This window comes from Cuculus canorus, chromosome 4 (assembly GCF_017976375.1).
Source record: "Cuculus canorus isolate bCucCan1 chromosome 4, bCucCan1.pri, whole genome shotgun sequence".
NCBI classification, from domain to species: domain Eukaryota; kingdom Metazoa; phylum Chordata; class Aves; order Cuculiformes; family Cuculidae; genus Cuculus; species Cuculus canorus.
This window is the reverse complement of record NC_071404.1, coordinates 3366879-3380483: the sequence shown is the minus strand read 5'-3', so window position 1 is coordinate 3380483 and position 13605 is coordinate 3366879. Positions and strand designations below refer to the sequence as shown.

Here is a 13605-nt window from a genome sequence, read left to right as displayed (position 1 = left end):
TCCCCTCTTCACACTTGGTGTACTTTCATAGTTAACGGTTTGCAACAACACAGCCTATGCATTGTTTTTTTGCATTTTTACTTTGTTGTTATTGAGTTATGGTCTTGAGAGCAAGCGTAAACTAAGCGTTGTTTCCTAATCCTACTCCTAGACTGCGTGTTTCCAGGGAATTCACTCCTGCTGAACCTCATGAAGGCAGATCTGATTAGCTGGCATAAACAGGAAACCAAATCACAGCAATGTCTATCGGGTGTTTCTGCTTTCAGCTGGAGAGGAGGTTCAGCAGCCTGAATCCTTACAGTGTATGCCTGGATCCCTTTGCAGGCAGCTGCAGACGAGAAAGTGAGGAATTAACAGGTCAAGGAATTGTCTGGGAGAGAAAGGCAGTGGAATTGTCAGAATTACAGAGAAATGGGAGAATGAACAGCATGTGGCTTTTTAAGTTTAAAGAAAGATGAAGGAAAGAAGCATTCATGTGTCTCCTGTTCAGGCCAGTAAAAACCACCTCCCCACCCCTACCAAGTGTTTTGAGTTCATTTTCTCTGTTTCTAGGTGATGCAAAAAGTAATAAATGGATCACAGAGCATTCCTACTCACCTTCCTTGATGTGTGCAGTAACACGCAGCCGGCACTTTCATTTTCAGCTGGAAAGGGGGGAGAAAAAAAAAAAGAATCAGAAGTATGTTACTACTGCAGGTACCTGACAGGCAGCAGGAACCAAGAAAAAGGTGTGGAACAAGGTGAAGGAGTCTCTCTTGGCACAGTGTGATCTCTAGAGAAAAGCAGAGATTCAGTTCTTCACAACATTTCCCATTTTGGAAGTGTAAACCAATTGTGGAAGCAGCCTTTGGCATTATCTGATCACATCAGGTTAGTGTCTTGCAGCTTTTTTTAGTGTACGAGTTTGGGTTTTTTCCATATTCCCTGTGTTTATACTCTTCAGTTCTCCCGCCAACACCCAACTCCCCCCAAAAATCTAACTCCTAATCCTCTAGGTAATCATTTAATCCAATGCATCGTTGTTTGATAGATTGAGGCTAAGATTGCATGAGTCACATCACTTTGGAAACTCTTGTCCCCAAAGAGTCAACAATAACACCCAGGCACTTCCAAGGAAGCCGGCTGCGGGAGATCACACACGGCGACTCAGAGATGAGCACATTACCATCCTGTCAACTCGGCACATGGCCTCCATAAATCCAAGCATAACGCAACAAGAGCTCTTGGGAAAGAAAACTGCTGTTTAGAGACTATTAAATGTCACTTAATGTGTAGCAGAGTTACAGGGATGGAGGGACCCAGGAAATTCCCAGCGCAAATTTCCAAGCACCAATGTTATGTGGGGGTATCTATGAATCAATTTGAGGGGTATAAGCTAAAAAACTTAAAACCCAGTTGTTTTGCCACTCTGTACTGCTTGTGTCCAAGGGCTTCTCTGTAGCATCACCAGTACCACCGGTACTGTGACTGTGCATTCTTCTCTGTAGGACAACCAGTACGACAGGTACTGTGTGACAGCGCATTCTTCTCCTTCAAAGTCCCCATCTTCACACTCTCCAAAAAGCCCATTAGATTGAGCCGCTACCAAAATTATCCATGAAACACATGAGCAGTTTTCATTCAAATGAGCATTGTGACAGCATGGAAAAAACCCAATGAAGACCAAAAACCTTTCCAGAGGCCAAGCTATGGAAAAGTACAAAGACATAACACGGAGTTACAGCTATTTTTCAGGTTTTTGCTTCCTTTCCAGAGCTGGACTTGCAAATCTTAACAAGTAAGAATTGCTGCAATCCTGTTTTCACACACAGAGGCATCTTCAAGCCCAGCCCCACCTCTCCAAAAAATAGGCTGACTGAGGATGCAATTCACATGGAAAGACCAGTACTCAAAAAATAAATAGCAATGATTTTTTTTGCATACGAATCTGCTTTAACCAAAGCCATCCCTGATCAAACAGGAATTCAACTCATATCTACAGTGGGGTCAAAAAGGCAGCAGCTCAAATTGAGAGCAGAGCTGATTGCAGTAGAAAAGGAGGAAATAAAATAAATAGGTCCTTCTAAACAAAATAAATGGTTCAGAGGCTTTGGTTACATCACCCAACTTCTCCCAAAGTTCACTTAGATACTCTAAATGTGATCAAAAGCATCACTTAACTAAACAAGTCTGCTTGTACAACTGTCCCAGTTATTACTGCTTCTGACACATCTTTTGGAAAACACAACCTGTTTCATCTAGAAAATACTATTTATTATTAAAAAGCAAGCACCCAAATAAGCCAGAAACATCAAGCCTTTTCCCCAGGCTCTTCCATTTGTAGTTCTCCAACGCTCGCTTACTCCACTTACAGCCTAATTACACATGCAAAAGTATGCCGAAAGATTTGGAAGCCATGAATATTCATCGAGGAGAAAAGAAAATGTTTTGGCTTTTCAGCTCTTGCAAGAAATAGTTCTAGAGAGACAAAAAAAATCCACAAAGCTGAACAATAGCAAGCATGTGCTAAGAAGAGAAATCTGTGTATCTGCAGTCTGTCCTCATAGATGCACAGAAATTCATGTTATCCTTTTATCATGCAGCAACTCTCGGATCCTCTTATCAGTTACAAGCACGTACCAATATTCTCCACTGACAGCTCTCTCAGGTATTCATCACCGAGCACTGCCTTATCAACACAAGCCAAAACATCTCTACATCTGGAGAACTAGAGTCTTTCAAACTTCTCAAAAAACACTGTTCTGGGTATGCAGATGATGCTTTGGAAGGTCCACATCCTCGTTCATTGTGTCATCCAAGCAATATGCCACTCAGACATGATCCAGGGAAAGGACACAGACCAACATGGCCATCCCAGTTCTGGGCTGTTATCGTAAATGCCCACTGTGGTGTTATAATATTACTAAAGAATAGCAACAAATCCACTGTGAACATGAAAAATTGGGGGGAAATTAGAATCATAGAATGATAAAGGTTGCAACAGACCTCTAAGATCATCAACTGTCAGTCCAGCAGCACTGTGTCTACCCAACTAGGTCCCAAAGTGTCCTGCCTACACTTTTGAACACCTCCAGGGATGGTGACTCCCCCACTTCCCTGGGCAGCTTCTTCCAGTGCTTCACCACTCTTTCAAGTAGAGACTTCATCTAATATCCAATCTAAACCTCCCAATACAGAACACAGACTTCCCAAGTGCTCTTCTGCATGGCTTCGGAACCACCCTTTTACTTACTGTGGGGGAAACCCACTAGAATCATGGAATCATTAGGTTGGAAAAGACCTCTTGGATTATCGAGTCCAACCATTCCTATCTGCCACTAAACCATGTCCCTAAGCATCTCATCTACCCGTCTTTTAAATACCTCCAGGGATGGGGACTCCACCCCTTCCCTGGGCAGCCTCTGCCAGTGCCCGATGACCCCTTCTGTGAATTTTTTTTCCTGATATCCACTCTGACGCTCCCCTGGCGCAGCTTGAGGCCATTCCCCCTTGTCCTGTCCCCTGTCACGTGTGAGAAGAGACCAGCACCCACTTCTCTACAACCTCCTTTCAAGTAGTCATAAAGAACAAGCAATAAGGTCTCCCCTTATTAGACAATATGAGATAAATCCTGCATGAGGTTGTCCTTCACATGTCTATTGGGAGATGGCTTGGCTAAAGCCCAAGACCAACCACTGCCAGCCTGCCACTGATGTTCTCCTTTATGGCGCTATCGCTGCTTCCCTTCAGTGATGGAAGAGCTGGAAAGACGTAACACCCTTGAACCTTGCACCTCCAACGAGTCCTTCATGGAGACAAAATGAATACTGGATTCACCCTTTACTAACAATAAATAAACTACTCAATCATCTCTTATGTCTCACTCTCAGGAGTAATAACTAGGTTTTGCACCTGAATGTCAGGATTAAGAGCACAAACTTCTCCTCTTCTGGAGAAGAGGAGGCTGAGGGGAGACCTTATTACTCTCTACAACTACCTGAAAGGAGGTTGTGGAGAGGAGGGAGCTGGGCTCTTCTCCCGAGTGACAGGGGACAGGACAAGAGGGAATGGCCTGAAGCTCCGCCAGGGGAGGTTCAGGTTGGATATCAGAAAAAAATTCTTCACAGTAAGAGTCATCGGGCACTGGAACAGCTGCCCAGGGAGGTAGTAGAGTCGCCTTCCCTGGAGGTGTTTAAGGAAGGGGTGGATGAAGTGCTGAGGGACATGGTTTAGGGAGTGTTAGGAATGGTTGGACTCGATGATCCAATGGGTCCTTTCCAACCTTGTGATTCTGTGATTCTGTGAAACAGAAAGAAGGGGTCAGGGCCATGCAAAATTTTCATTTCTATTTTTTTGGTGCTCCTTGCTGGACAAAGCAAGCTGCAAAAGTCTATTTTAGGCAAGCCAGCTAGCTACAGGCATTATTGTCTCTGTCCTCGCACATAGTTAAAGGAGAGCTGCCAGGGGTGACTGACCTTATCTGTTCGGCTGTGCTCCAGGTTCTGCCCAGGGGAAAACCCAAAAAGTCAGCAACGCATCTCCAACATCCCCTGGCAGCCACATCAAGGCGACACGTATATCCCGAATATCTCGGACGCACGCACACAAGCGCACAGCATTACTGAATGCACTACAAGTGACTCGCTGGGAGTTCACTTCCATTTTAGCGACGGTGATGAATTGACAACATTAGACTCGCGCTTGTGGCCTCGTGTCAGCACATTCAGTACCCTGTCGAGGCACGGTGGCATGCCTCCATTTTTCATTTCCCACCATTTAAAAACAACAGCACCCATATCCAGGATTTTTTGACTTGAACAAGGAGATTTAATGCTCAGAAGCAAGAAGTGCAGCAGGAAATTTGCTGTGCTCCAAAGCGGTTTCATCCCAGCTGCCCTTTATAAAACATCCCTGATAGCAACCCAGAGAAATGAATCCCCTGCTTGTCTCCTCCCCTCTACCTCCTGCTTAGATGATGACATCTATGCAAAGACAACCCTGAAAATAAACCCATGAAAGTCATACGCCGAAGTTTAAGGCTTTTCACCTTTTGACTTAAAAATAATCTCCTTTCACTTAAGATTCCCTTTGCATCTCCTCCCTTGTACAGGATCCCAGTGCTTCCCTTAATATCCGAGAAGGCCTGAAAGTGAAGCCACTACTGAGTATCTGCAGGATCTCAAGACCACTGGTATATGCCTCCAGCATCTTAAGACCGTATTTTCCTTTGGGATAAAGGAGTAGAAATTAGAGATCCGGAACTTTTTGGCTGTGCAGGCATCAGTGCACATTAGTTCTACACGCGCTCCCCAGTGTGTTGGCATGATAAATAAGTTAATAAATGAGAGCAGAATGCTACATTAGCACTTCCATGGTTTTCTCAAACCAGATCCTTGCTATTTTTTTAAGTGGAAGTATTTAACATTTGGCCTTTTTTTATTAAGAAAAAAGCATTTTATTTGGTCTTTTTTCAGGAGTCTAAGCAAATCTAAGCTTCGAGTCTTAGAATCATAAAGTGGTTTGGTTTGGGTTGAAAGGGACCTTTGAGCCCATCCAGTTCCAACGCCCGTGCCGTGGGCAAGGACACCTCCCACTGGACCAGGTTGCTTGTGCGTTCAACTCATATCGAACCACATTGTGAGCAGCAAAAACTGTTCAGCTTTTATAATCTGCTGCCCTAAAAAAATATATATATATAAAACCAAACACATGAGTACATGGCATGACAGGAGCTTGTTAGAAGCAGTGAAAACACCTCTAACTCATCACCGGAAATGAAAGATTGCACATGCAGGACCTCAAGGGGATCCTTTGCTTTGCTGCTCTGACATGGCTGTGCCCAGTCTGGACATTTGGGTAATTTTGGTTAAATATAGTAAGATAATAAAAATTGTGCCCCAATTATCCCACATTCACACAAAAGGGTGGTGGGCTGAGCTGCAGCAGAAAGCCCGAAACCAGCTGGGTTCACCCCTCTTAAACCAACACCCAGGTTAAAAGAGGTGGGAATAAGCAGCGCCAAGTTTCTGGAGCAGTCACTATGGGGAAGAAAACCTCACCTGAATAATGATCAAAGACATTACTGAGCAGGTGAAAGAATTTTTGCCTCACACCCCTCTCTGGCCATTACGGATGAACTGGAGAGGTGTGGAGAGCATGGATAGGCTGACCAGGTCTCTCAGAGAAACACGATAAGAGTGCTATGTCACTAGTTATACCCTCCCAACTTCTCAGACGCCACCAAAACAGTAAGTGTTTGGGTTTTTTTGTTTTGTTTTAAAAAAAAAAGAAAAGGTGCAATAGGTTTTGTCATTAAGTTTAGGGCAGGGCAAAAAAGCACATTTTTTTTCCTCCATGCTAAGTTGAGGGACAGAGCCCTTAATACCCCAGGGGAAGCTGCCTTGAAGCAAACCCAAGGTGAAACACCTCAAAGGGAAAACTTCGTGCAGAACCACCCGCACAACACAACCCCCCCTCAACCCTTCTTGGCTGCTTTGAAAACACCCCCAATCAGGAAATTTGGAGAGAGGCCGTGTCTCCTTTATAGCCCCCCCCTTAGCGTATCCACTTTCCATTAGATTATAGGAAGCTTCAGGAGCCCAACATCCCATGCTGACATCAAACTGCTAAAACAGGAGTTATCAGATGGAACGCGTGGGTCAGCATTGTGCCTCGAGACATAAAAAGGACCTTGGTATTAATGTGAGGAAATGTGACTATTGTGTGCAGAATGATACCCATTCAGGCCCAGACCACTTGTCTCTGGACACTACTCTCTCTGGAATATCCTTGGCGCCAGCATCTAGCATTTCTCCTCATCCCCTTAAAGGAAAAAAAAAGCCATCTCGGCAGGGGCTGGGCCATGAGTTAGCGCACCGTGTTTTGCTCGGAGCGGCAGCGATGGGCGTGCACGTGCGTGTCTCTGGAGCGGATTACAGGAAACTGTTGATTCTCCGTATCTAGGCATGATCAATTGTACAGAGGGTGGAACAGGCTTTAATTTCTCCCGAAGCGTAAGTCATGTTCCGTTATTTCCCCCCCGCCACAGACACACACATCTCAACAAAGCCACATCCTGCTTTCCAATTGGCTTTTTGCTGTCCTCAGGATTTTGCTTTCTTCCCCCTAACAGCTTCAGGCACCCTTCTGCAGCTAAAACTACTGGTACGAGCATCACGTGTAAGCAGCAACACGCACTGCAAAAACTGAGCAGCTACAGCTACACAAGTCCCCGATAAACTGTGTCCAACTTGAAGAAAAAGCCCTACGCAAACCCCTTGATTGCAATGTGGGGAAAGTAGGAGATGGTGAATTGTTTTAAGACCCCAAGCTGCAAAACCAAGGTCCAAAGAATTGTTTTAAACTCTCAAACTACAGGAAGGAGGTCTAAATGATGTAAATATTTACCTGCCTGATTTAAGGGAGCTGCCAAGCAGATAAGAACACTGTGATGGACAGCAAGGCTATGGCCCTGCACACTTTGCAGACTCGCTGCAAGAAGTAAGGCTTGCATTGCCTGCCCATCAGCTTTAAGGATCAGCTGAAACTGAAATTGCGGCGTTGATTTGCAGGGATATATTTCGAAGTGTGCTGCAGATGAAGCAGCAAATGGTTGAATCTCTAGTTCAATGGTTCTGTGACAGGCTGAAGGGATGCAGGTATGTACACCCCTGGAGCTCAGGCTCCAGAGGGAAAAGTCCACATATGGAAGAGTCAAACTCGTGTCCAAATAGCACAAAGACAGAGGAATTAATACACTTCTAGCCAGGTGAGAGGAAAGCAGTTGTAAAGCCATATTGTTGCCCAGAGAAGTCGTGGCTGCCCCATCCCTGGAGGTGTTCATGGCCAGGCTGGATGGGGCTTTGAGCAGCCTGATCCAGTGGGAGGTGTCCCTGCCCACGGCACAGGGTTTAGAACTGATGGGCTTTAAGGTCTCTTCCAACCCAAACCATTCTATACTATGAGCCAATAAGCTTCTACATAGCTGACTTGGTAGCTGTGAAATAAGCAGGGCTTGTAGCACACCAGTCTGGAGAGTAAAGAGGTCCCTCCCACCGCACAAACTGATGCTCCTCATTCTCGCTGGTACAAATTCCCAGGGACCAGAGCATTAAGCTGGATTTTCTACCTGCAGTACAGGAAAGGCAACATCCCTGCTCCTTTTTTGGGGGTGCTCTCTCTGATCTCAGGCAAAGCCATCAGGGAGAAGAGACTTTGTTTGGGACAGGCACGTAGTACTGACACCTGCAAAAATACATGCAGCAGGGCACAGACCTAATATTCTATTTGTACACCCTTACTATGACTTAAGTAAAGGTCTTGGTCTCTAAAACCCATCTTGATCTTCCCCCAAAACCACAAACCTTAGGTCTAAAAGCATTAAGCTTCAGATAAAGACCCACCTTCATGTTGGTGCTACCCATGTTTGCCAAAAACAGAAGTCTTGCCACCAAAACCTAAGCTGGAAGGATGAGAGGCAAGAGAAGAAAACACTTTCACCAGCAACAACAAAAAAGCAATAAAACTCTCAGAAGAAAAGACCTGAGTGTCAAGACTGAGAAGCATCTCAGTGCCGGGACACCTACATTGATTTGGGCTCAATATTCCATGCACCAGTAGTCAGCATTAACTAAAAATAAGATAAAGGCCACACCTTCAACGTTTGATCCCACGCAGCGATCTTTTAAAAACAGACTTATAGTAAAATTCACACAATTATGCTCATAGTGAGCTGTACATCCATCATATGGAGATTAACAGCTTAAAAGAATGATGGTAGATTTGTCACCACATCTGTAATTCTACTCCCATTGCTTGGCAGCATCCACCCCCTGGGGTACCAACTTATCCCCTCCCAAGATAGGATTTTTTTTGGATCTTTTAGTCCTACGCTAAGATGGGCAGCAATCTCACAGCAGCCTGCCAGAAAAGATCTCCAGTAGGAGAGAATATGGACACCGTGTCCAGCCAAGAGACTACACTGTGATGACCAGAACATACGTGGAGATGCACAGATATCACAGAACAGCTATTTATCGTGCTTCAAGTCATCTTAGAAGCTTTTCCTGCTGGAGACAGGAAAAGCTTTTCCTGCTGTATTTAACACAGCATGCGCATCTGACACTGGAGAGCCCTTTTTGCAGAAGGTGGTCTGTGAGCAGTCCCTCTCTGGCAGGCAGCATCTGCCCAGCACCCATCCAACACTTCCTGGGGCTTGCACGACACAAGAGGGCAATCAAGACCTCCAGCACAAGGTCTTTCAGCTCAAAGGTTTCATTTAGACTGAAGAAAGCAAGAAAATGGGATGAGGACTGAAAGAGGCCATTCCCATGTTGGCTTTTCCACTGTGTTTGAAGAGAACTGGAGGATCTTGTAGTACCTGGAGCATTAGGCTTCCTTGGAAGTGAGGTGGCGGGGTGGGATCTTGCATTGCCTAGTCAAAATCTGCTTCTTTTTCCCCCTGCCTTTCTTTTCAGCTTGTCTTGCTGGAGACAAGCCGTGCAAATACTCAGCACTCAGTTTTGTTCCAGAATGGCAAAGCCTAATTACAAAACAAAACATCAAGAGAATAGGGGCAATGCAAGGGCATTTCTTAAAAGCCTCCCCTTGCAGAGCTGAACAGAGAGCAGTACTCCCAGATACACCTCAGCAAGGGCACAGTTAAACATCATTTCTAGAATGAGCTTCAAAAGCTTGGTAAGAGGGGGTTTTCTTCCAGCAGTTGAGGCTAATTTCATTAGCAGAAGAGCTTAAAGGGCTCATCTCATCCACTTTCAGTCACCTGAGAAGTCAGCTCTCCAGGAGGATCAGCTATGCCCTCTGCAGCCAGAGACTGATTTACTATGTATAAAAATCAGCTCTGGAAGATGCGTCAGCAAAACCAACTCTGAGAAAGAGCTGACAGCCGAGATGACTCAAACCCTGGAGTCTGTAGAATCCTATACCTGATGCTCGCAGAAAAGAATCTATATTTTGGCTACCTGTACTGCTTTGATGCTGTCAAGGGAAAAAGAAAAAATAAATCTAATTTCATGCTTATCCTTGTTGAAAGCCTGGACTTCAGTTCTGCCTGAATCCTGTTTCTAAAACCTTCAATCCTTGCATTTGAAAGGGGACTCCGGCACATTAGATGTCCATTTTTCCTTAAAAATCCTAAACATGTCAGCTGAAGAAAAAGGATACAACTAATACCATCATCACAAACATCAGTGCTCGAGGGAGCTAAACAAGCCTTTTTTGTCCTGTTTTGAGGGGAAGGGTAAACACTTATAAAAAGCCCAGGAGGACACACAAGGAAAGTCAGCTTCTTCAGACACAGAAGAATCCACAGCACTTGCATTCCTCATCTCCAAACAATGTACCCCACGGCATTAAGCCCAGACTTGTCATAGCAGAGCACAGTTCCCCTTAAATCTTTCAATTAAGATGGCATTTGTAAAATTGCAGGCTTGAAAATTACTAGATATTATTCTTAAGTTAAAGCTCCGATTCAAAAAGTAGACCTCAAGATAGCCAAGAAGTCTGGACCCCACCTATTCTCCATCACCATTTCCAATAATCACTCACTGTAGATGAATTGGGATTTGCTTGTAATCAAAAAAAAAAGAAAAAAAAACTTTGAGCAAGCTTGAAGACCTGTCTGATACTGTGACACCAAGCAAAATCCAGAGCCCTTGCATTTATTCTCCAAAGTAGTCAGTGCCCAAGCAGGCAGGCTCCAGGCTGCCTCCAGCTGCTGAGACGAAACTCAGGCTGCTGCTGTCCCCCAAGCTGTGTTTTCCCAGACACACAGCATGAAAGCCAGGTTTTCCTCATCCTCCCTCCTTCACCATTTAGCATATACATTGGGGGATGTTCAAATGGTGTGCTAGAGGCAAAAGCAACCTCAAGAGCAACGTAGGGATTTTATTCATCAATGGCAAGCATTTTATACATCTTCACAATCAGCGTCAACTCTGCTATTTGGAATTGCCAAATCATATCATAGAATCACTAGTTGGGAAAGACCTTTGAGATCATCGAGTTCAACTGTACCTGTCCTACTGTACTACTAAACTAATTGTACTACTAAACCACATCATCTACCCATCTTTTAAATCCCTCTGGGGATGGTGACTTCACCACCTCTCTGGGCAGTCTCCACCCTGCTTCCCAATGTTAGGAAAAGTTTCTAGAAGACACTGTCTTAGCAGGGAATACACAAAGAACAGAGCTTTGGGAAGATGCATCCATCTGCAACATGACTTCACGTCTCAGTGGTCTTTGCTCTCAGCCAACTCTCCCAAGGAGCAGCACAGCACCAGTGCCAGCAGACCAGAGGCAAAGTGTCTCCACCAACTCATGGAGCCCTCTCTGCCGCTTGCTTTTGGAACAGCTCTCCTCCACCCCCCTTGCCAAAACACTCTACCATCCACAGCTCCAATCTGATGTCGTGCCTCCCTGAGAACGGAAGCCTCAGGGTTGCATCTCACTGGTGGGCTCACCCCTAGAACCACATGCACCGACGTAGTCATCCTTCCCTGCACGAAGCTGCCTCGTAGCGGGCACAGATTCCACTAAAGCATATCTGGGAGAACTTGGCTCTTGAGCCATCACCTGGACCAGCCAGTCTATATTTATAAACAGCACAAGACACACAACAGCGCTTCCTCGTACTGCAGGCATAGCTGTGTGCACCTTACCTCCATCAGAGGTGCTTAATGGGCTGCTTTTGTTTTACTCATTTGTGCTGTCTGCCTCAACACAGCAGGTATGGGGATTGCTTACCTCCAGCCTGAATGATTAAGCTCAAAAAACATGTATCCAACACCAAAAAGTCCCTTCATGCTCTTTCTTCCCTTGCTGCTGCTGCTGGAGATGAGCAACTGGCTGGGGTGATCCACAGCACTGACTCACCCCAGCATTTAAATTAAAATGTGATCAGAAAAAAACCCCAAACCTTCTGCCTGGCAAAGCCCCAGAGCCACATTAGAGTTATCCACAGGGATCACATGTACCAAAAATCCCATTTTCTCACTAGAAATGGCTCTCCTCCAGCAACCAGGACACAGCAGCAAGAGCAGCTGCAAGGCCTCAAGCCCCAAACTTAGGGTATTTTAAAGAAAAGGGGAGAAAGTAGTGGCTGAAAACACGCTCAGCAGCCAGAATTCCATTAGGTTTTCCAAAAGTCACTCTGAAATTCCACCACAGCTCACATCGCTGTTTTAGAGCAGGGGGGCACTCACCAGTGGCGTTTGGTGGCACCTCCAGGTTGACATTGACGAAGAAGCGGATGCTGTCTCCTGAGACGATGGAGGAGTTCACCGCGTCAAAGAGCTCCTCACCCCCCGTCTCCTCCTTGGTCTCACAGCCATCATCCGTGTCGCACTTGAGGTACCCTGCCAACGACATGAGGAGGGCAGTTAGTGGGGCTGCGCCAGGGTGCGGGCATACCGAAGCTCTCCATGATCAATGGGTAAGGGGCTTCTGAGTGGTTTCTCTTATGCTTTCACTCTAGCAAGGACTGAAAATGATCAATAATTAGCTATGGTACGTTTTGAGTTGGCCTCAGATGCGCGTCTGAAGGGTCACTCCAAAGCTTGGCCAGGTGACAACACAGGCTTCGCACACCAGCCCGCGCACCAAGTCAATGATGGCAAACTCAAGAGTCAACATCTTGCTCCTCTCAGATAAAAAATAAAAACAGGATGGAAACTCCAAGGGGAAGCTATGAAAATGCCAAGCAATGACCCAAGAAGCGAGAGCTGCACCACAGCCCCAGCCCACCCAAAACCCGACGCACTTATCAGCGGTGCAGCCGTTTCCCTTGCGATTCAGCAGTTTGAAACTGAAGTGGGAAGAAGGAAAGAGGTTTCCAAGGAGACACCTGATATGGATGGACAGACCCACAGCTCGCAGTGGGGCAGAGGAGCACGTTACAGGAGGCAGCGGCACCAAGAAAGCAAGACAAGTTCCTTAATAACAGCGGACAACTCCTTAAGTCTTTCACAACGCTTCTAATTAGAGTTTAACCTAGACTCACTCAACAGCAAGCTGGTTCACTGCAACGTTCTCTTACGAAGCAGCTGGAGGACTCTTGTGGTGTGCTCATGTATCATGGTTAATTAGGAGAATTAGGGACATTATAGAATGTCAATTTTTACATTACCAGGATTATTTAGCAGCTTCTACCCATCTTCTGACAAGTCTTTTATGCCTAATTTGAAGCAGGAGGGATATATTTCATTAATTTGCTTTAGGCACCACAGCAAAATGAAAAGGGTGAGCTTCAAGGCGGAGGCTTGAATGGAAACTTAAATATTGATGGCTTTTTTTAAGCCTAATATAAGTAAATGTAGAGGCAGCAGCCGCTGAAAGCAGCGCATGCAGTCTTGGAGAGATCTCAGCTCGCCACCATAAAAAACAAGCCGTGAACAGGGAGACCACAAACAGGAACTCGGCGACGCAGGACAGGGGCTGCAGTGCTTCCTGCTGCGGGTGACGCGCTGATGGACACTCATCCCAAGCGCTCAGCATCTCCCTAGGAGGGCTCAGAGGGTGAGAGAGGCTCCAGCCTTCAGGTAACTCCTGAGGTGCTTATCTGAGGCATAGCAAACCCACCAAGAAACTCAGATTAATCCCTCTCCA

At 45.7% G+C, this 13605-nt stretch overlaps 1 protein-coding gene across 4 annotated transcripts in view; it reads right to left on the bottom strand.

Annotated features, from left to right (window-relative positions):
• SLC4A11 (solute carrier family 4 member 11) overlaps positions 1 to 13605 on the bottom strand; it is a 112509-nt gene that overhangs the window by 68910 nt on the left and 29994 nt on the right. For all 4 annotated transcript variants that reach the window (XM_054065560.1, XM_054065558.1, XM_054065559.1 and 1 more), the window contains exons 3-4: positions 12204 to 12356; positions 598 to 644 (exon numbers count right to left, since the gene is read on the bottom strand). In XM_054065560.1, the coding sequence (XP_053921535.1) occupies positions 598 to 644; positions 12204 to 12356 (200 nt within the window). The remainder of the gene's footprint in view (positions 1 to 597; positions 645 to 12203; positions 12357 to 13605) is intronic.